This window comes from Corapipo altera, unplaced genomic scaffold (genome assembly GCF_003945725.1).
Source record: "Corapipo altera isolate COAL_440 unplaced genomic scaffold, ASM394572v1 44, whole genome shotgun sequence".
NCBI lineage: Eukaryota > Metazoa > Chordata > Aves > Passeriformes > Pipridae > Corapipo > Corapipo altera.
The window spans coordinates 1,211,101-1,234,778 of NW_020884880.1; the positions used below are offsets into that span (position 1 = coordinate 1,211,101).

Below are 23,678 nucleotides of genomic sequence, written 5' to 3' on the forward strand. Positions count from 1 at the left end.
TAACAAGAAAGAGCCTCCCTACTGCTTTGTTCTGCAAAGAGAATGAATCTCCAGATAGCTGCATTTTTATTTCGAACAAAGCTGCTTATCGTACTACAGACCATTTCCAAACTGTGTTTTATAAGTAGCAAATGTCAAATTCCTGGGATGCCAGAATCTGCAGATGACTTGTGTAGTTCTCATTTGCCATGGGACCAAAAGATGATAGAAAATAACATGTTTATAAATGGTAATAAAACCTCATATCGAGATAGGATTTTTCCAGTGAAAATTAACGACAGACTTGTGCTCTCAGCTATTCAGCTGTTGAATCAGTAGTCACTTCACTATATATGTTTTTTTTTCTTCATACATCTCTCAACTAAATGAAAGTCTTATTCTCTGTAATAATGAGATTGTTGTACTACCTTCCAGCGGGCTTTGGCTCTACAAATTATAATCTATATCTTCATAACATTTCACTTAAAAAAGCCCAAGTGCTTTACAAACTTAATTAGTTCTCCCGGTTTCTGCTTGTGATAGGGGCAGGATCATTATTGCGAACAGAAAGATGGAATTGTTGAAAGCTTAAGTAACTTCTTTGCCTCAAGTCACTCAATAATTTTTTCATTTTTTTTTTCCCAGTGCATGCTAGATCTTGCATTTCCTATATCTAGTCCTTTCATACTATGTCTCCTGGAATGGTGCAAATGGGAAGAATTCTTATATTTTCTTCTGATTTTTCAGTAGAAATTTTCAATATTCACTCTGATATTTACCCAACTCTTTTCCAAGATACACACAGTGGCAATGACCAATAGAGAATAGTAGATGGTTGGCAATTTTTTCATATTTTACGTAAGTCCATAGGTATTGGACGACTGAAGTAAACATTTGTGGTATGTTAAATGTGGGAATTAAACCCCAGGTATAAGGCGTCTTCCCGAAAGATGTGATAAGCTTCAGAATAGTATGTCTTTATGGTATACCAGCATTTTAAACTTTTTTTCTTTCTGTGTGTGGTAGGATGTCTGGCCTTTTCTGCCAGAATTGATTGTTCTTTGTTACTAAGGATATCTTTGTTCATATGAATGAATTCCACTGATATGGGGCAGCCTATCTTTTACTAAGTACCAGAACAGGTGATTAATTCAGGGGTCATTCATGACTGTTTTATAATTCATGAACCATAAGGACTATAAATTAATTACACGTTTTAACTGATCAGTCTCACTCTTTCAATGCTACATTACTTTAAATGGTAAGGAAGTAGTCCAGAAATCTTTAATTCTAAGAATCCTATTTGTTTGGGACCTTTCGATTTTGCTGACAGTGATGAAGTGAAAAAAATCTTACATTGAAACGGTATCACAATAACTAAATCTGATACACCATTTATTATTTTCAGATTAATCCCAAATGCAGATTAAGGAGTATTGCTTGAGATGAGATATAAGGTCATTCAAAGAGGCATCTTTATTTAGAAATAGTTTCATGAATTGTTATACTGATTTTTATTTATTTTATGAGGCTTATTATGGACTTTACACATGGAGCAAAAATGTACTTCTTGTGATTTTGTTCTCTTAATTTCAGCAGTAGTCTTTGTGGGAAAAAATTGGCTAAATGCAGACATTATGTGTTGAGATATGATAAATACCATGATGTTAGGACGGGGGCTGTAAGAAACTGTAGCTCAGTGATCCATAGTGATGTAATGATGACTAAGTCTGTTTATCCTAGAGCAGCCTTGGGATCTTCTGAAATTAAATGTGAGACTGGGCAGGAGGAACAGGGAAGAAAGGCTGTCCAAAGCTGTGTTGTTATCTGTCATACATTATCTTTTGATTCTGATCAGCAACTAAGAAAGCTGCGAAGTATAAACTATGTTGTGCTTTTTTGTGGTTGTGAGATTAGGAATTTTGAAGCGCTCTTTCTTTAATGTTCTGGCTCTTTTACTTTAAATAAATAAAAAACACACTGAGAAACACTAAAATAACTTTTAATATCAAGCTGCACTAACTTCTGTGGTGCTGCATTTTATTTTGCTTTACATTTTAAGAACCTGTAGTAGCTCAAGTAGTTATTGGAATTGACATGAATATTCTAATTTTATAGATAAATCTCCCTTTGACTATTTCTTTCCAAAGTAGATGAGAACTCTTCAGGCAGCTGCAAAGTGGCTGTTTGTGCTGTAGGTTTTAAGTGGCCAAATTACTTCTGTCTCATCATGTCTCTTTTTGTCTTATGTTTTAATTGAGCCTGAATAAATAGTTGTGGTGGAATTTTAAAAGTAGGTTTATTTCAGTCATCAGAGTTTGGAAAATGTATATTGTTTGGCAGCAGAATGTGGAACAACTTGGGGAAATACAGTTATGTATTGACATTAATGATCCGTATGTGAGAAATGTCATGTTCAGGATGCAGCATGTTCCTGGACAGGTACTTGAACCACATGTGGACTGACAAGGATCTTTTTTCCAAGGCTGAGGTCAGGGACTCCGAACTACTAATACTGTTGCCTCACTGGGTAGGAACAGTCATTGCTATTTTCCAGATCAAATCTTTTCCCACAAGACACCAAGTCCCTGGACAGTTTCCAAGTGCTGCTTTGGAAGTGCTTTTCCAAAGACTAACTTCAAACACAAAAAATGAGTTTCTGTAGGACCCTGCTGTTCTTTGTGTAGAAGAGCAAGACTCCTTAAAGTGATGTTGGCATTGGAGTGAAGTTTAGTTTTTTCAGGATTTTCATCCTGGAACCAAAGCAGATACTTTAGGTGTGAATGTCCTACATGTGAAGTTCTCTGGCGTGAATACCATTCATTTCATTGCAATTGTTTTATCTTACCTTCTTTTCCTTTCAGGAAATATATTAAATTTTTTTTGTATCATCTGCCCCTTGTCTCTGCCCCTCTCTCACTGTTTTTGCCAACATCATATTTTCATCACGCTTCTCTGAGGTACTGAGATTCCTGCCAGGTGGGAACTTATGTGGCACAAAGCAGCTGTTTCCTTTCTTATGTTTCATGTCTGGGGCCACCTAATGAAGCCAAAGTCAGAGGTAGTGAACTGTCAAGTGACTTCCTTGAGCCTTTTCTGTCTGATACAAGGTTTGGAAGGATAGTAATGTTTGCTCAACAATCCATACCTGATACAGGGTTTTTTTGCATATTCCCTGTTAATATCTGTAATAATCTGTAGTTGTTAAGTATATTAAGTTGGTTGGCCTATTTTTAAATACTGTTTCCTGTAAAGAAGAGTGAAAGCATAAATGAAGATCCCATACCTCTATTCCCTGTAATTATGCGATCTGCTGGCTAAAATACGTCATGTGAAAGTGATAACTGTGGTTTCATTGCACTACCTTTAAAACTCAAATAGATTTGAAAATAGTTTACACCTTAGACAACTATGCTTTGAATGTGGTTCGTGGTGGGAGAAGCACAAAATCATGGCAGTTCGTGAAGAGGAAAGAATCACTTCAAGTGTTGACATACCTTAATGTTTACTTGTATGATGACTTGTTTTAAAGAAATGACAATTAAAACTGGTTAATGATTCATGCTATTTTCTAGACAGAGGTTTTTTTAAATGCATAGCATATTCATACTGAAAAGTTTCTTTCTTCCTCTTGATTGCATTTTATAAAACATAATTGTCATCTCATGCATGATGAACCAAGATGTTACTTGTATTTTCTCTACATACATTTGACGTTAGAACTTGTAATAGTTAAGGTGCCATTGATCACATCTTCATGTAGCACCAAGTTTTGACTGTGGTGGCATTTCTAGCATCTCAATGAGTGTCTGGGCTCCACTGTTTTAAGTACAGCATTACATAGATTTATAGATCAAGGGCAAGAAGGGGTAATGAATCATGTAGATTGACTTCCAATATGTAATGGCTTGATTAGCTTCTTTAAGTTTGTTTTTTATTCTGGTGACTGCAGCTAAAGCAAATATTCAACAAAATCATCTGGTTTTGAGGCTGCACTGGCAAAAGATAGTTTCCAGTTCTTTCTAGATTGTCGTCTTCACAAGATGCACAACGGTTGTTCTCTGTGTAAAAAAAGGGTTAGTAAAAGTGCAGTGCCCGCTCTGCAGAACCTTTGACTTATGTATATAGAACAAATGAAATGAGGTCAAAAGAAAGTCCTGTCTTACAGGGAAAATGGACTTAGAGGGAAAGCCCACAGGGTCACACAGGAGCATCTAAAAGAGGCTGAAAATGCATCTGTGTTCTTTACAACACTTGCTTTGCTTTTAAGTGGAAAATGGTCCTTAACTCTTCCAGAAAGCTGGAAATAAGAAGGTGTGTTAGGCTTCTCTTATCTATCAGCAATGAGCTACCAGGTGGTAGACAGCGGTTTACAGGTCTAACTAAGTATTTGTACATATCATTTAAGAGCCTGAAGTTTCTAAGAATCACTTTTGCTATGCAGTACAATGGAAAAATGATATTTGAAAGGCTGAATTAGTGTTAAAAAAAAATTAATCAAAGTCGTACTGTTCCTAGAAGTGGTGTGGTCAAGTTGGTGAAACCTACGATCATTTGTATGCACAGGAAGCTCTCTAAAATATGTTATACTTCAGTTCTTTTTGTCCCACTGTTGCTTTTTTGCATGATAAGTCACTACAGAATAAGTTGTACTGTTAGCTGGAACACAGGAGTGCCCATTGCCCAGGGGCAAAAGGAATTCTATGTGCTCTTGCTGATGGAGGGAAACCTGAAATTAATGTGTCCTTAAGCTGTGTAATTCTGAGGTTATAGCCAGTACTCAGTGCTGACCTTTTAGAACTGCTCCTTTCAGATTTCACTGAAGAAGAATTTCACCACAAAGTTGGACTTGGCGTATCAATGGCAGAATGTAAAACAACTGCTTAAATACTGTTTCTCTTCAGTGTTTTGTAGGCAGAGTAGACAGTTTGGAAATGTGTACCCTTCAACAACAGCATAAACTTAGCTTTATGGACGTAAACCCTGTACTTTGGTCAGCAGTCACTTGGAGAGAATGTTTTATTTCCGCGAGGGAACTATTAATATTGGTGAGAGAGAAGTGATGAATGAAACTCTTTGCCAACTCTGTAGTTGCAGAGCAGGCAGAAGAGGGTGGTGAGCAGATCCTACTTTTGCATTTCCCTGCTGTCCTCAGTCTTTTCCACAGGTGATGCTGGTGTCCAGCCTGTACATCCACTGAGGTGTTTGACTTCTGAGTGGGGGGTGGTTGGTGTACATCTTGGTTTTAGTAATTTGCTAGTTGGAAGTTGGCTATTATATGATGGTAGTGAGGATTTTTATCCTACTCTAGATTCAGTCAAGTGACCTGAAGTTTAAAGTGTCTCCCTTCAATATCTAAAGTATTACTGCTTCCAGTAGACAATCAATAGAAACAAATATCTTGCTTCTTTTTAATGCAATGGTTACATGGCCCACATTAGAGGTAGACATGGAGATTTTCCAGCGGAAAAAGAAATTAGAAGCAGCATTCATGTAATTATTATCTATAGTATATTTGTAGTTGTGTACTCAAAAAATCTTAATCAGCTACAGGTGGTCTTGTTAACTTAAAAGGAAGACAAGTACAGCTTTTGAACTTTTTCCCCATATCTCCTGTTTTCTAGATCATAGAATTTCATAGGCTGATTTATTTGCATCCATGTTGATTAAGTAACATGGAAGTACTGCTATATTAATAGTAATTTCAATTTACATTATGTTAAAACATCTTTCTTGGTAGCAAGCATTGCAAGAACATGGGTCTGGAGAGGACAGTGGAAAGTATGTGAATGCATGTCTGTGCATATAAGTTGTTTTAGGGGAAAGAAGCCAATTAGTTTTACAAGAAGGCTAATTAAAAATTCTTTGTGAAGAAGCTCTTTATCTTTTCTCTCTGAAGTAATATATTACTTCTCTCTGAAGTAATAGTACAAAATTACATAATTGTCTTAATTTTGACCCGAGAAGGAATTATCTTTCAAAATGAAGGGGGGCTGTTCCTTTTCTCGGTTATAACTTACTGAAGTTTTAGTCTTGGAGTAATCACTTTAATGAGAAGAAATTTGAACCCTTGTAAAGCCCGGTCTGTAATAGTAGTGATGTTCTTCATTAGAGTTGACCTGGTGCATGATCATTTAGGCAGATGGCACTGTGCAGGAAACATACTTTAAATTTTTAATGTAGAAAAGGAATCTTTGATCTACTGTTACAATCGATCTTCAAAATACATATATAAAAAACAAGCCACAAGGTATAGTCACCCAGTATTTCTATAAAAAGTTGAAGTAAATTTGATTTCAGGGCATAAAATTCCTCTGGGCAAGACGACAACGAATAATTGATTGGAGAAGTTTGTACTGGAGACACTTTGGGCTATGGGGGAAGAGTCCTGATTTAATGATAATTTCTTTTGGTTTTTTTCATGTTAAGTGTTTTATGACAGCAAGTTTTTTAAAATGCTCTAGATTATGGGTGCTTGAATAGAATATTATGCTTCTTTAATTGTGCATATGTGAACAGTTTTCAGCAAACTAACACTGTCTATCCTCAAATACATGCAAATATAATGGAAAAAGTACATTGTGGATTACTTTGATTTGCTTATGATTTAAGGAACCTTTTGTGTCTTGCTTCACACTTCATAACTGAAAGCTATGAAAGTCTGAAAGCTAAAACTATTTCTTTTCTTTCCAAGTAAAAGTCAAGTGTCTTATGGGTGGAAACAGAAGCTGAGGTCTCAAATACAACTCCTCACCGTGTGATTTAAAAAAATGTTGTATATATTGGAGTGTATTAAAATTAAAACCAGAAGTGTATACGACTGGAGTTTCTAAACCTGCCGTTCTGCTCCTTTAGTTCTTTTGAACTAGCCATAGCATATTTTGGTAGCTCAAGCAGCAAGTGGCAATGTTTAGAGGTTGGCAGAGTCATACTTCACAGTAACAAAGAATTGAACTTCTGTGCTTTAGTGTGCCATTAAGCTGCAGTCTCACGTTTCAGTGCCTGGGAATTGATTTACTGATTTGATTTTCTGAGACATATGGTGATAATAATAATAACACTGTATAAGCATTATTTAAAAATACAATAATATACCAGTATTGAATCTTTGGCAAGCCAGTACCGAAGTGCGCACACAAACTACCACCATTTATTTTAGTTCAGTCTCATCCAATTTTAAACAAATGAAAATCAATACTGCTTGTGGATATCTGTGGCTAGATTGGAGAGAGAAGTGAAGTGGCATTGTTGCCATTGTACAAGAAAACACAAATCTTGAATTTTATGTATGTTCCTCTTTTGCCTTTCTTTTTCTGAATCTTTTAGTGCATTGTACAAAAATAGACTTTTTATATTTAATACTGTGGTGTGTGTTCCCTATATAAAATGCATGTGTTATTTGCAATTTTAATGTAGAAATAGGAAATGAATGCTTATGAACTTCACTGCCTTTTTTGATGCTTATTGATGCATGGAATGATACAGACTTTAAACCTGTTAGAGTTAACAAATGCTGTTTTTGTCTTTCAGATATGTGTCACAAAGATGTCTACACGGAACTGCCAGGGAATGGATTCAGTGATCAAACCTCTGGATACAATTCCTGAGGATAAAAAAGTTCGGGTTCAGAGGACACAGAGTAGTTTTGATCCATTTGAGAAACCAACTAATCAAGTGAAGAGGGTTCATTCAGAGAACAACGCTTGCATTAACTTCAAAACTTCATCTGCAGGGAAGGAATCACCTAAAGTCAGGCGTCACTCCAGCCCCAGCTCTGTAAGTGTACAGTCCTGATAACTCTGTGTGTACCAAATGGTGGAATTAAGGGCACCAGATAAATATTTTCTTGCTTAAAAAGGAACTGATTAGTTGGAAACAAAACAAAAAGGTCATGGCTGCTATTAAAGATGTTTTCTATATATATTTGTAGTGTCATTAATATGACAGAATCAGAAAATAGAACTTGAAAAATAATAGATTATGAAATTCCTGTCAGATATTAATTAGGATGTCTTATGGGATTTCTAAGCATATTCCTCTCCTTATCCTGGTATTGCATTGCAGCTGCTGTAATGTTTATGCTGCATATTTTCCAGAGGATTGCTTATTTGTGAAGAGGAGTTCTTTCCCATGAAGTTTAGGAAACCATGTGAACTGCATTTTTGATTTTTAGATTTTAGTTTTAGAGAAACAGATCAGATTTTGTTTACATTTTAAAATTCTCTTTTTAAAATCAAGTAGTAAAAATAACATTTATTTCCATATCAGAAACTCTTGAGAGAGAGAGGAGAGAAAAAAACAACCGAAAAGAGTTTGGCAACACATCATAATTGTTTTATTCTCAAATATTTTGAAAGCAACTAGATAAATAAAATGTCATATCTTTCATGAATAATGCCCAGAACAGATTTCCCCCAAAAGGCCTTCAAAATTATTGAAAAACTATTACTGTTATGCTTTGGCAAGAAAAATCCATAATAATGTGACCTTTGAGTTGAAGACTACAGATCTAAGCAGAACGGATGTACCACTTCAAATATTATTTGGCGTGAAATAATTTCAAAAGTTGATTGACTCTTCTTTTTTCCTTTCTTTCTTTTCTTTGTTTTGCTTTATCTTCTGAACATCTTCTGTCCACCCTACAGAAGTTTGACTGAATTCTGTCAGACTTCTAACAAGAAATGACAAAGGTTCATTTTCTGTAGATGAGCTGTGTTTAACCCATGTGAATTTAGCGGGTAAGATGTCATGCCTCCAGGGGACTGTCCTTTTTAGAAAAGGTTACATTTTAAAATGTAACCATCTGTAGCAAAAACAAATTTGCTTTTTCATCATCGTCTGGCATTTTATAGCTGCTGCCAAAGATATCTCTAGTGTATTTAATCTGAGCCCATGACAAGGAGTTCTTACCATAAAACTTTTAAAATCATTAAGGATGGATGAAGTGGTTTGCACCGTGTTTACTTGTCTGCGATGCCTGATTATTGTTTGTCACCACAACTATTGATTTAAATGATGTGTTTTGGAAGGTCTTTAGGTTTTTTTTGTTATTAACTCACTCTTCATCTCTGCTGTTCCTCTTGGAAACTGTTGATAATTTTTGTTAATGCTTTATGCACTTCTTTTCCTGTTAAAATTGAAGGATTTCAGTTGCTTTGCTTCCAGAATTTTGAAGCAGATGTTTTTGAAACTATGTTTTTAGCATCTTATTCTTTTCCAGAGGGCTGGTACTCTACTACATCCATACAATCTCCTAAGATCCCGTTATTTTCTTATGTAAATGATATTATTGCTTCCTCTACTGGTACGCTCTTAATTAGAGCCCTAGCTATACATAAGCTTTTGGTCATTTTTGTCTGTGCTGACTCACATAGACTTGCTGGATACAAGAGGTGCATAGGAAATTTCTTGAAACACAATTCTCATTTCTTAGCTTCCTGTAATTCTCCCGAATTTTTAGAGCTCTGTTCGGTGAACTCAGTTCTTCCTTCTGCTTGGAGGCATTGTTAGTAATTTTTGACTCTTTCTTACAAGGAGTGATCCAAAGAGTACCTGTCAAGGAGTAACCTGTGGAACAATGCGAGTGTTCATGCCAATGAAGAGGGAAGAGCAGAATTTCACAGAAAAAGGTGGTGTTAGCCCTCTGCTGATCAGGTCACACCTGGTCCTGCCCAGCAGACCTGAGTTCAGCCATCCAAGGCAGAGATATGATCAAGCTGCTAATTTCCTGAGCCTGAATACTTTGCCTTGGGCAGTAGATGTTCTGATGCATATTTCATTGAGTGATACCTGTGTGATTAGTTACAGAAATTTATCATTCTGTGGTTTTGAATTATACTTGAATTGACAAAAGGTTTGGGGTTTCCTTTTTTTTTCTAGCCATGATGTTGTCTAGCAGATGTCTTGCTACTTCCTCTTCTGTTCATTACTTCTTTTTATTCCATGTTCGAGGACTGCTACACATTCTCCCTTACTGAGTTCATACTTGATTCTCTGGAAGTTTTCCTCTTTTATAGGTTATACCAGTCTGAACGGGCACTTCAGTTTCTGTAAATGTTCTTGAGCATACTATGCTCTCTGGGTCATGCTGACTACAGTTGTGGAATTGTGTTTCAGTTTTGGCTCTACTTTCTCTAAGCTTTATTTTAAGATATTCTGATAGGTGTATGGTACCTTTAATTTACACTTTCCATGCTTGATTACTAGAGGAACTGAATTAGAGATAGGCTTCAGTTTACTCTCTTCCCTTTCATCATTTAAAATCCTTTGTAACCATCAGATAGGGAAGTGATGTCTTACAGAAGGTGCATGGCTAAGGCTTGCAGTCTCCATATCACTTCTTCTGCTCAGGTAAAAGTCCTTTGTCTCAGAAATAACATTTTTCAAGATGTTACCTGAAAGACCTTGTTTATAATGCCCTGGGGTGTTACTTCTGCTTTGATTAATTTCAGAAGTTTTATCACCTCTCTGGCAGGTATCAGATTCAGTGTTTGGTGAAGATCACCAAATACTCCGCAGGTGGCATGTTACCCGTTTTGTGTTTTACGTAGCTTTGAAATACTCTGCACCTTGTGATGAGAAAGATGAAACACACACAGGGTTTTGGGGAAGCTGGAACTCTGTGTTCCTGCCCACAGATTGTCTCTTGGAAAAGAAATCTCTTGCTTTTGAACATGAAGTAATTTTCTTCAGTTAATGTCAGAACTTGCTGCAACCTGGTAGAAATCCTGTGTGGTTAATTAGTGCAGTAGCACTTTTTTTCGTTTGTTTGTTCTTATAAGACAAACTTAATTTTTACACTTAAAACCTTTCCACCTTCTCCCCTTGGTCTGAACATAAGAAAACATCTATGAGAGTGATTTCCAAACTGCTTAAGCTGATTGAAATTGGATACTATTATGGAATGAACTTTCCAGCAGAACAGACTTACTCCTTTATCACATCAGTAGATAACTTGGAGATAGTGAAGTGTTTGCCTACCTGTGCATCACCTGTCAGCCACTATAGAAGGGAATTAGGCTCGGCGAATGTTTTCTCTGATCCATCCCAACACAATATGTGTGTGTGTATATACATATATATATTATACACATGTAGCTATAGTTGACTGTGCTTACCTGTCTGTCTCTCTCTCTGCCTATATCTTATCTTTCTAAAAATCTCTCGCTCAGTTTTTTTGCCTACAAGAGGAAGAAAGTTGCTTTTCTTTTCTCCTTAACTGAAGAAAAGGTAAAATTACTAAATAAACTGGACAAAATAAAAAAAGCACAACTGAGAAACAAATACATGCAAGTCTTCCCAAAATTGCACTGGTTTTGACTGTAATTGTCTGAAAGTTTTATTTGAGATCCATGCTCTTTCGGCACACAACCTTATTTATTTCTCTACAGTGCAAGGTGAAGTTTTATTGCATTCGGAGTGCACATTTTATACACTAAAATAGTCCTTTTGCACAGTATGTAAATAGAATATTGCAAGTTTTATAAGCTAGCCATCTGGTCAAGATATAGTTGAGTAGTGATACGCATCAGTTTATTCTCTTTGAGTGGCTTAAGTTCCTTGGCAATGAATTTACATGTCATGCTGAGGTATATGTCCTACCTTTCAGTTAGTTTTTAAAAAATAAATGAAGCAAAACACTAACCTTCTGCTAACTCACATAAATGTAAAAAACCCATTCAAATAAAAATAATTGGATAAGCAATGCTTTACTGCATTGACTCTACTCTTTTTGGGAGAGAAGCATCCTTTCTGTTTCTGTAACTTGTATTCATTTTCAGTCCTGATATGTGCAACTTTCCTCCAAAAAGTACAACCAAAATGCATGAATCCTTTTATGATTCTGCTGATCCTATTAGCATGTTGTAAATCAGCTGTGTAAGAAATCTAACTTTAAAACAGACACTAATGTCAGGATTTTATCCAAAGGTTATGCATCATTTTTGTCTGCCTAAGCACTTGCTGTACCATCCTTGCCTGTCTTCCTCTTCAGGTATATGCAACCTTCTTCAGTTTTAACAACCTGTTAATTAGTAGGGTAACTGCATCCCTCCTGGTTGATATATTTTATTGAGGTAAGATAATTTCAGAATTCAGTATAGAGAATGGATTTTTCTTTACTGGCACAAAGGAAGCGTTAATAATCGTTAACCTGAGGGATACTCTCTAGATGAGAAGGCAGATGAAATGTGGCAGTTGAGCCAGTTCCTGTGCTCTAATAGCCTGGAGAATAAGTGAACAGCTTTAAAAACTGAATCCAGCCCTTTCACAGGAAGCTCTATGGTTGCTTCTGCGCAGGTTGCTCTTAATTTATGTCTGTGTGTTAAAGAGTTAGGAAGATGCAAGCAAGAGAATGGGACCAGATACTGGGAGAGCTGATATTAAGGCTTGGTTTGGATTCTTGAACATCTTTGTATTCCTTGAATATCGCCCTAGAAAACAGTCCAACTTTCAAGGTATGATCAAATTGAGCTGTTACTGGATGCAACCTGAAATTAGTGTGAAAACTGCACATGGTTTTGTGAAAGAAGGTTTACCATTGTGTCAAAGAAAAAAATATAAAATTATTAAAAAATAATTATTATTTTTCATTCTTTTTGGTTTCATCTTTGTTAAGCCTCTTGGCCAGCCTTTTATGTTCAAGTTTTTCCAGCAATGAATTTGTTCTTTTTGAGGTATAAAACAAAATAGATACTCAGTTTTCATTTGCAATAATTCACAGAGGCAATGTGAACATAGTATTTTCCCCTAAATGATAGTTTTATATTGAAGCTTAATATCCTGCAATTAAAAAAAAAAGGGTCTATTGAAAACTTAGACTTGGGAGTGTGATAGTTGTGTGACATTCGCAAGCTGTTTTGCAGTTATGAAAAATGCATGAGAACATAACCCACACAGCTTCAATAGGAAAGTCAGGTGATTTTCAGTGTAATTTTCCATTAAAGCTTTCTTTACTACATAGATTTTGAAAATTTCTGAGAAAGAGAGGTATTCACATGACAATATAGTGCAAGGATTCATACTGCAAAATCTTGGATTAAGCCTGTTTTCCTTCCTACAGTCTGTATCAATGAAATGTCTATGTGAAGTGACCTGGTCAGAAAAGACAGTTTCTTCTCATTTCTTTTTCTCTCTGTTATTTTTAATACTCTCACGTCAGTTTGAAATACTAGCTTCTTCTATTTCTGTACTCAACATTTTGGCATACTCTTTCTATCCTTGTTACTATGATCTTTATTCCCTTAACCAGAGGGGAAAAAATATCTAATCTCAGTTACTGTAAGCCATGCTGCTAAAAATGCTCACTCCCTGTGCTTAGTGGTGCTCTTAGACTAATCTTGCACTGAGAAAAATGTAGGCCTATAATAAGAAAGCTACCTAATGAAAACTATTTTTAAGGAAAGTAAAACATAAAGGCAAACAAGTAAAATTGCCAGTGGGTTTCCTGAAGGGAAAGATGTGCAGTATTCTGTGCTCCAGTTGACAGTATCCTTTTGAGGATAACATAATCTACTACAATCTGTGCTGACTTTCACAATGACTTGGGACTATGCTCTTTAGAAGCATGAGGATCTTTACTCCCTTCTGTCTTGGTAATTCATCTAGCTTTCCCATTTGAGTTCTTTGGAAGATTTCTCCATAGCATGAAAGTTCACTTTGCAGTGAGTTTTCCAGTGGTATCAATTTCTTACAGACTGGTTGTTTATTGCCTATTTAACTTTGTCTATTATACAGCTCAATATTGTTCACATACACACCTGTCTGGGGTTTTTTTCTTAGCTTTGTAAGTTCTTTTTTTTTTTAACAAATACAAAATGTTAATATAGAGCAACAGGTTTCTTTATGCCTAGGTAGTCTCACTGATGAGTGAGACACAGAACTCTATGGGGCTGCAGGAAGGAGGTCTCCCCTAGGCTTATATCCAACAAATTGTGATAAGAATTTTAAAGAAATTATTTGAAGGCTTTAATAAACATAAGCAAAAAATTTTCAGATCTAGTAAATAACCAATTTTCAGACATGACAAAGATTGCACTTTTATCACAGTCATGCTATGTCATGACAAATTTTGATTGACAGATGTATGAACATGAGCCAGCAGTGTGGCCAGGTGTGGCCAGCAGGACCAGGACAATGATTGTCCTGTACTCAGCACTGGTGAGGCTGCATCTCGAATACTGGGATCAGTTTTGGACCCCTCACTCCAAGAGAGACATTGAGATGGTGGAGCGTGACCAGAGAAGGGCAGCAGAGCTGGGGAAGGGTCTAGAGGGTTATATAAGGAGTGGCTGAGGGAGTTTGGGTTGTCTAGTCTGGAGAAAAGGAGGCTGAGGGGTGACCTTTACAACTATGTGAAAGGTGGTTGTAGCAAGGTGGGAGTTGGTCTTTTCTCGCAAGTAACAAGAAATAGGATGAGAGGAAATTACCTCATTGTGTTAGGGGAGGTTTAGATTGGATATTAGGAAAAATTTCTTCAAGGAAAGGGTTGTCAAGTGTTGGAACAGGATGCCCAGGAAGTGATTGAGTCACCATGGTGGAGGTGTTTAAAAAGCATGTAGATACGGTGCTTGGGGATATGGTTTGTAGTGGGCTTGGCAGTTTTAGGATTAAAGTTGGACTTGATGATTTTTAAGGTCTTTTTGATCCTAAATGATTCTATGATTCTCCCTTAGTGTTTCAGAGGGTTAAAAAGCAGTAAAAAGGAGTAAGAGGAATTAAAAATTAACAGGGATAGAAGTATTATAAGGTTAGATCTTAAAAAAGTAGCTTTGAAAAGCTTTTTCCAAAATAAAATTAGTACTCTTTTACATTGAGAAATATTGTCTGGGTCAAATTGGAGGATTGCACCTATGTAAAATATAGGGAAAGTCCTTGTGAGTCTGCTGCCTGTGCAATCTGTCAGTGTCTGATGCAAGCACTGACGTGCTCTGGATATGTCTCATTCACCATGTGTATTTCAGTCAACCACATCCCAGGCACAGTATGGGACTCTTGGGTTTCAACAAACAGAAATCTCTGTGTGTATGCATTCCCATATATTTTACCAGAAGGAATAAAATACTTTTGAAGAAGAAATCGTACTTAAAAGTGAATTTTTTGTATTTGATTTTAATATTAACATTTGCTAAAAAACCATCCCAACCTCACTGTAACAAGGTATGTTTTTTAACAGAAATGATTGAAAAGGATAAATTAATGTGGAGAAATCTGAATGACGAAATTCATGTCCATGAAGCTGAAAAGTTACACATATGAACGAGGGACTGTAATAATAAAGAAAAGTAGGTTGAAGTGGTTATAATTTTCAGCAATCATATGGAACTTCAAATTATTTTGGTTCCTTCCTTAACCCTTTATTTAGACCCCTTTAAGCTTCAAACATAAGTTTTGGAAAGTTTTGTATTTTTGCGTTATCTTAGTCAGCCTTCACCTCCTTTGTAATACAGAAATAAAAGGAAAGGTAAGAAGTGTCTAAACTTCTTACCATTACAAGCAATCTGTAATTATAAGTTTGAATTGATCTATGAGACTTCATTTTAAAAAAATTGAGAAAATGTTGGGGAAATGGTAAAGCTGTTCCTTAACTTTCTGAAGTAATTGCATTTTCTCAGTATTTTGGTGTTTCATTAAGAAGTATCATGCAAATTAGTCTTCTTCTGCCTGAGAATTTATTTAATTTTTTTTAATAAAATCCTCTGAAATGCTTTTCTACATGAGATACTTTCAAAAATTGTAAGCCTTTTAAGATTACAAATGCAAGGAAAAATAATTTCCATTTTCACAAAAGGAGATCTAACAGTGTAAGAACATGGGCAATCCAGTCTAGCAGTCCAGTTGGAGTAGAGCTGAGCTTCACTACAGAGGTGCTGTAACCTGGAAAGAAGAAGATATCAGCCAGGTGGTTTTACTACACACAGACAGGCGGTGGCTTACCCTTTGGGTTTTGGGTTGTTTCTGGTCTTATCTTACCCAAAGTGAGCAGGCACTGGACAAGTGATGGAGGCTGCTTTGGAAGGGTGTCAGGTCAGCCTTGCTGCTCAGAGCTGAACCCTGGAGCACTGTGTGGAGCTGCCCCTGAGCACAAGACCTCTCTTGTAGGATCAGGAGTGAGCTCTTCTCCTGGTCCAGTCAACACCAGCATTTAGGATTTTGCTGGTTTTGGTGAGGATGCAACAACATCCAGGAGGAGAATGAGTGAAAAGGTATGACCTTAAATCTGTGCTTCTGGCAGCTGGAGTATGGAGAAAGGAGCTTGAGGTTGTAGGAATAATTATTGTTGATGATATGCTGTGTGGTAATGGATTAAAGACATCCTGTTTCCTATCAAGATCTTAAGGCTCACAAGTTGTTGTGACCTTTATATTATGGTTTCCAGCAGTAGAGAATAAAAGTAAATCTCAGTGTGAAAACAAGAATGGATGTGAAACACATGTATAAACCCTGTCCTTTTTCTCTTTTGCTATGAGGAAGCCAACAGTGAACTATTCACTGTTAACTAGGGCAGCATTTCCACTGCAAACAAAGCTGCTCACTGTGTGTTCATTGCAGCCTGCAATTTGGGAAATACTTTACTGTCCTTCTTCATTATATACAAGACATTTAAACATCTAACTGCTCTTTTTTCTGAAGTTTTTTAAAATTTGCATTAGTCCATTATTGGGCACTTAAATGAGAAGACAACTTGAATAAATATTTTAGTCACCTCTATTAGTAACATCTGTAATAAAACTATAATTAAAAAAAAAATTGTTTTTAACTAGGCAAAATGCCTTTTTAAGCGCAGATTGGAAACCAAGAATATTACTGCCTTATCTATAATGAGGTGTTCCAAATAACATAGCAGGAAAAAGATCTGAAAGTTCCCATATGACAAATTTTCACAAGTCTATTAATACTTAGGAATTGGATAGCAAAATAATAGGTGATTCTTTGTAATGGAGAGAGGTGTAAAGGCTCAATTTTGCAAACATACATGAGTATGTCCTTATACCATTCAATAGAAAGCTGAAATGTTCATCTCAAAAAAAAAGTGTATATATGGCAAAGTGCCAGAATTTTTGCATAGAACAAATGAAGGATAGTTGAGTAAAGAAAATGCTTGCATTTTCTGGCTAGTGGTTCATTGGATGTGAGGTACTAAGTCAGCTTACCTGGGATGCCCTTGTCTGTTTAAATAGAAGCAATTTTTAGGATCAGTTGATTTAAAACTTTCAACCATGGTTTAACAGGAATTTACACACAGATGTGTCCTGTAGTGTAATGTTTGTTTCCTTTAAAAAATCCTGAAACATGAATACATTTTGTAAATCAGGCCTAGGATGCTAAATGTGAGTGTATCATGTATGCAGCTGCACACATGGCTCAGAGCCTCTCAGCTGAATTCAACCCTAAACACACTGGGTTTGCTTGTCTGCTTTTCTTTGTAGAGTTTAACCAGAGTACCATCAAATCAGTCTCTCTATGGGATTTGAGTATTAGTGCTGACCCTCCAAAGTTTCTGCTGATCCTCCAAAGTTTTTGCTTTGTGATCTTTTGGTTGGTTTAGGTATAGAACATGTGAGCACTGCAGTCTAAAATATATGTGGGTAATGCTGAGGGAAGTTGCAAGTAAATTTTTTGCAGTGTCTATCTAGTTGTGGGAGAAAAATAAAAAGCCCTTTCCTTCCAGACAACTGGAAAACGGGGAAATTTGGGAAAATGGGATGTAGTTAGTAAAAATCAAAATTTTTCCAAGAATTTCAATGGAAAGTTCTCATGTCAGGTAAGTTCCTATTTGTGCAGCATTGAGTTGTTCTCTGTTAGGAGTTGTTTTCTGTTAGGACTGTGTAAAAGTGGGCAAGTATCAGTCTGTTGCAAAGGCAAGCTGAGCTATCTGCCCTTTGAGCAAGAATCATTGTTTAGCCTCTTTCAGTTTTAGGCCCCCTCACTTAGGCTGCAGATATTAAGGATACAGGACTTTATTCAACACTTCTGCATATACATTAAAATATGGTGTGATTATATCCACAAGCTGAAGACTGTAATCAGAGTTAAAATACTATCATTAAAGATGCTTACCTGTTGATGTAATGGGACATTGAATAGTTAGAGCAGTATTTTTGAGTGGGCTTTAGTCTAAAATAAAATTTAAAAAAATATAAAACTTAAACAGCTCTTTTAACCTGATTTTTTCAAGACAGACTAAGGATGCTGTTTAGATCTCTAAACATCAATAAGGTGCTTTAGTTGTTAGTGATCTTTTTCCCTCTATGAAGTTATATATGTGAAAAATAAAACAGAAATGTTTCTTAAGAACAAAATCCTTTTGATAGTTCCAATGATGTAAGTGTATGGTTAATATCAGCAACCACCATCTGGGGTGTTGAATGATCTTTTCTTTGAGTAATCTATTATAATGCTTCATTAGCTCTCCTATTAATTTTTTTGTTGTTATTGGCTGCTGAAAACATGCAGGTGTATGAGTTTTAATAATGATGTTTGATCTCTAAAGGCTGAATCAAAGCAGTTAATGTTACGGGTTCAATACATGCTGAAAGGTCATCTCTTTTGTTCTGTTTAGCCTACAAGCCCTAAGTTTGGAAAAGCAGACTCATATGAAAAACTGGAAAAACTAGGGGAAGGGTCCTATGCTACAGTGTACAAAGGAAAAAGCAAGTAAGTGGTGTTTTTTCTTAATTTAATTTTGTGTGTAAATGAAGATAAGCAGAAAGTATCAACTGATGTTGCTGAACATGTACATAGATCCCTATGAATCAAAGTGGTACTCGCTGCCATGTGCTCAGGTGAAAGTGGCTGAGACCATTTTGCACAAGTAACATACTACCTTCACATCAGAACAAGATGAGATCCCTGTTAATCTGATGTTTTGTTTGTACATTAATGTTGTATTACTTTTTCAATATCCATACCAAATAAATTTTTAGGGGTAAAAGCAGAATATGCTTCAAGTAAATTTTTCTAATGCTCTGAGAGCAATGGTGAATATATGTGATAAGTTGTTTGCCTTTTATTTATCGTTATTAAAAAGCTTGAACAAAATAATGTGAAGGGAATTAATTGAATTTTGGACTCCTCTAGGTTTAGTTTGTTTACAACAGTTTGTTTACAATTGTTGCAACCATTCCACCTCAAAATAATCTACTGTATACATGTAAAATATTTTTTTCATCCACTTTAATGTTTGTTATTTGTTGCATGTTTTTTACCCCCAAATTCCCTCAGTGCTTCTATATTGCATAAAATAATTCAGTAAACACACTTAAAATATACTTCTTGATCTAGTGCTTCCATTGAGAGTTATGTTTTGTGAAGCTGAGTGTCTTGTGTGATTTCACATATTTAATCAAGTTTCAGTAATCACATTTCCAATAATAATGAAGCAACTCTGAAAGAGGGGTTTGGTACATATGATATCTTTAAAAACTTCAGCTATTCAGTGGTAGATGAGACAACTTTACCATTCCAGCAGAGAGACTATCATGACATTCACGGGACAGAAATAAAGGAAATATATGCTAACATTTTCCAGAGTAATGAACTTGGTTAGGTACAAAAAATTATCTTTTTTCACTGAATATTTCTAATAAATCAGAATGATGGGTTCCCTCATATCAGTAGCTTTGATATTGATGAGCATAATGACAACTGCAGGTATTGTCTTTCACGAGCAGCTTTTTTCAAGAAAATAGATTTACATTGTGTGGTTAATGATTCAGTTACACATCTCCATATGTTTCAGACATTATACACATAGAAGCTTTTTATTGGGGTCTACGTAATATGAGAAAAGAGTATAGATTTCAGTTTGTGTCTTATGACCAAAACCCTTCAGTAAAATCACAGTGAGTATCTGGTGATAGTTATCCCATATGCCTTGGCTTTCAGTAAGATTGAACTCAGGCAACAGGCTCTCTAGATGTCCTGCCAGTCAGTGGGGCAGAATGAAAGTTAAAAACAAAGCAAAGTTCTTCCCTGAAGCTATTTCATTCAGTGGTGATTTGTGAAGATGTTATGAAATATAGATTTGTTAGAAATACTGTTCTAGTAGAGCTGCCTGCAGATCTGTAAGAAATACTTCAATAAATTGAAATTACTGGACGCATTGTGTTCTCCATTATAAGCAGCTAGCTCTGGATAAGTAGTGAGAGTTATAACAATTATATACATCTTTATCCTGCTGCTTCGTAACATCTTCTGCAAGGTCTTTAAAACGTGTTTTGAAAAAAGTATGTGTAACTAGAATGTGGATAAGAATTCATATGCAGAGAGTATTTCTAATGTTATAGTTCTATTCCTTCACCTGTTTGAATTTGACATATTTTTTTCCAACTGAGAATTGAATAATTTCCACATTACCCAGCACTATCCAGGTTCAGCACCTCCAGTCCAGACTTCTGTCTCTTGAACTAGAGAAACAGTTGAATTATTTCACAGCAGGAAGAGGTTGTACTTTAAGAACTTAGGAAACACTACAAGTGCTATCTACTATTTCAAAAGGAGTTATTTTCTGAGGTAATGTAGCCTTGTCACCTTTTCTGTCCCCATGAGAAACTGAAGAATCTCTGGCCTAGGTGATATCCCTAAAGAAGAAAGAACATTACTGCTCTGATGTACCCAGTTTGACTGCTGAAGGATTAAGCTCTCATAGCACACTGTAGAATGCAGACATGTGTTTGCATATGATGGAAGAGCTGGAGCTGATAATGCTTGCACACAAGTGGATTTTGGTCAAAACGTTTGAGAATCCCCAATAATCAACTCTAATGCTTGACTTTCTCATTTGGCAAAATGTTTCTGGGATGTGTCCTTAACTGTAGCTGAAGATGGAGAATTTAAGATCAGATTGAGCTGTTTAGAATGATGCTTTGTACTCGGAATTATTGTGCTTAATATTTGTCACCAGCTGCATGTGGCAAGTAGTGGAGTTTGGTTTTTTATGCATTTCCCGAGATACATTTCAGCTTTTAAAATTATTTCCTCTGCTGATCATAAAGATCAAATAAAACATTCTTGATCTTAGCATACTGTTTTGAAAGTCTAAAAGATACATACCTGCCTCCAAAGACACAAAATCAGCCATTCCTTTCCTAAAATTTAAAGTAATGCATGCAGTAACTTGCTTTCAGGACAATCCTGGCTTTACAGCTTGGAGCAGGATCAGTAGTACCCTGATACCCTTTGATATAAAGCCCTTGTCTTCCTATCAAATCCATTGCTTTTCTTTCTGTTTGAGCATTTGTGGTAGTATCCCAGGAAAGTGAAATGAAGTTGGCTAATTCCTTTTACTGGATTGATGGATTTCTCTTTTTGTAGTCAGATAAAAATGAATCCCTGGGGTGAAGAAGCAGCAGAGTGAACAGGACTGTGTTACTAAGGAAAGTGAAACAGAATTCTCTGAGGCTAGGATTTTTTGTTTATAGGAGGAACAGCCAAGCAATCATTTTTTTCTGGCTGACAGTTGCATCAATATGCAAATCTATTTGATTTCACGTGTTGCGCATCAGACATATGTAACGAAACTCATCTTGGCATGTTTTTTTTCTACTTTCATTCAGGTTAGATTCTCATATTTTACTTTGTTGTATAAAATCCCAAGTGGCTGCTTACTGCATGAAATTCAGATGACTTAAGTGATTTTTTTTAATGTAAAATTTTGGAGAAGCGGGCCAAGTAATTTACTAATAACAGTGTAAAAAGTGATGCAAGTTCCATTGACTCTGTATTTGACTAACAATTGGGACATTTGCCATTCAATAGGTGCAAAGCAATAGGTGTCTTTTGAATTCCTGTATCATTTCCTTGTGTGCTTGAGCTGAGGAAGTGCTGTTTGTCTGTGTATTGACATGTGTCTTCCTGCTGCCATTGACCTTCTTCCCTCCTGAGCTTAATTATATATTTACCTGAACATACCTGATGTTCAGATACCTGATGGGATCTGGCTTGTTCTGTGGCACATAAATGTTGATGTGAGTTGTGAGTCTGAAGACAAAGCTGGTGACAGCATAAGGGAGCTGCTGCCAACCAGAATCCCTGGTTGCAGGCCTTGCATTCCCGCACTGGGAACTCTGCATATTGCACTTAAGGGAAAAACCTGTGCTTTTGGCAGTGTTACGAGTTGGCACGCTTTCTGTCCTCCTCTCCCACTGTGTTCAGTTGCCCTTCAAGGCAAAGAATTGAAAAAGATTACCTTGGCTAAGGCGATGTGATCTGTGACTGCTGCTTGCAAAGCATTTGTTCTGTGTTTTGAGAGGTAAGCCAGTGGCATCTCCACTGTGGTCTTGATCTATTTCTTGCAAGTTCATGTGATTTTTTTTTACTATACCTTTACTGTTTTTGGGCACCTTTACTAAGTTGCATGTGCTCATAGTATTGCAGAAACGTATAGAATTTCTAACAGCTCAACCAACACATTTGTGCCTAACTTCCATACCATGAAACTACATAATTTCAATTTATCCCTGGTAAAATACTTGTTCTAATGAATTGAGGTCTTTATCCTTTTTAACTATTAATATGAGAAATCAGGAGAGCACAGAGCAGAGCACATTAAGCTGATGTTGTCAGCAAGAGCTCAAAGGCTGCAGAGAGAGGGCAGTCCTTCAGTCAAGGTACCTTTCTCATTTCAATTTGAAATCTAAATTGTGTTCAAGGTGATTCCAAGAAGTACTTAAAGACAAAAAGTATTTTTTGAGGTAGCCAGGGAATTTGACATTTATCTCTATCAAAGACAGTACCTTTTACTATTTGCTTGAAAATCAATAGGGAGTTCATGGTACAAAGTGGAGAGAAATTGTGCTCAGGCAGGCATCATGCTCTGCGCTGGCTGTGGTTTCCATGCTGCTCGGGGCAGCAGGAAATATTTGAATAATCAGTGAGAACTACCTATATTTGTTGTTGGCGTGATATATTGTAGTGTGTGTTATAAATATATAGCTGACCATCATATTTCATATCTATGTGTGTGGATGGCTGCTCACAAGAAAAAAAGGATGATGTGTGTAATTTCCTTTTTATATTTATGATGCTGAATCCTTCACTGAGCTTGACTGACAGTACTAATTGCTGTTCTGACTTTTGTTTTTGAAGTTGCAGGATTTCTTTTACTTGTCATGAAACCTCCTTGACTCTTTCATTGTCTTTCATTTTATGTTCAATGTATTGCAAGTGCCATAGACTTCAGATGGTCATGCTGCCACTTTTTAGTCATATCCCTATCTTCACTCTGTGCCCATGTGAGGTGTTGTGTTCACAGACTCCCTGATATGTTTCATGTGCAACAGTCCAGTTTCCTTTCATAGGAAAGTTTTTCTTCATGTTATGAAGAATTTATTTAGAGCAATTATTTCAAAATTGCTCTGATTCATGTTGCCTAAATGACCTGAACTTCCTTAACCTTTTCTTTATTTTTTTGCAAATTGTGTGAAATCAGTGTTCCATAAAGGAAGCATTTTTCATCTGAGGATAGCAGATGGTTGGAAAAGGAATACATATTCATGGATTATGAAAAGGCATTTTATGGTTATCAACTAGAGCTTCCCTTTTGTTTTCCCTCAGTTTTTTCCTTAACTGATTTTTGTAGGCAGGTCATGATATGGATTTATAAAGTGTGTACATAAATGTCTTTTTGAAAAATCTCTAGCATTGTAAATCTTTACTAAAACAATAACTTTGAGTTGAACTAGATCCAAAACTAATGATAA

The 23,678-nt window shown here is 36.2% G+C and overlaps 1 protein-coding gene across 3 annotated transcripts in view; it reads left to right on the forward strand.

Annotated features, from left to right (window-relative positions):
* Positions 1-23,678, forward strand: part of CDK14 (cyclin dependent kinase 14) — a 314,027-nt gene that overhangs the window by 75,311 nt on the left and 215,038 nt on the right. For all 3 annotated transcript variants that reach the window (XM_027639274.1, XM_027639276.1, XM_027639275.1), the window contains 2 exons: positions 7,510-7,755; positions 18,539-18,633. In XM_027639274.1, the coding sequence (XP_027495075.1) occupies positions 7,510-7,755; positions 18,539-18,633 (341 nt within the window). The remainder of the gene's footprint in view (positions 1-7,509; positions 7,756-18,538; positions 18,634-23,678) is intronic.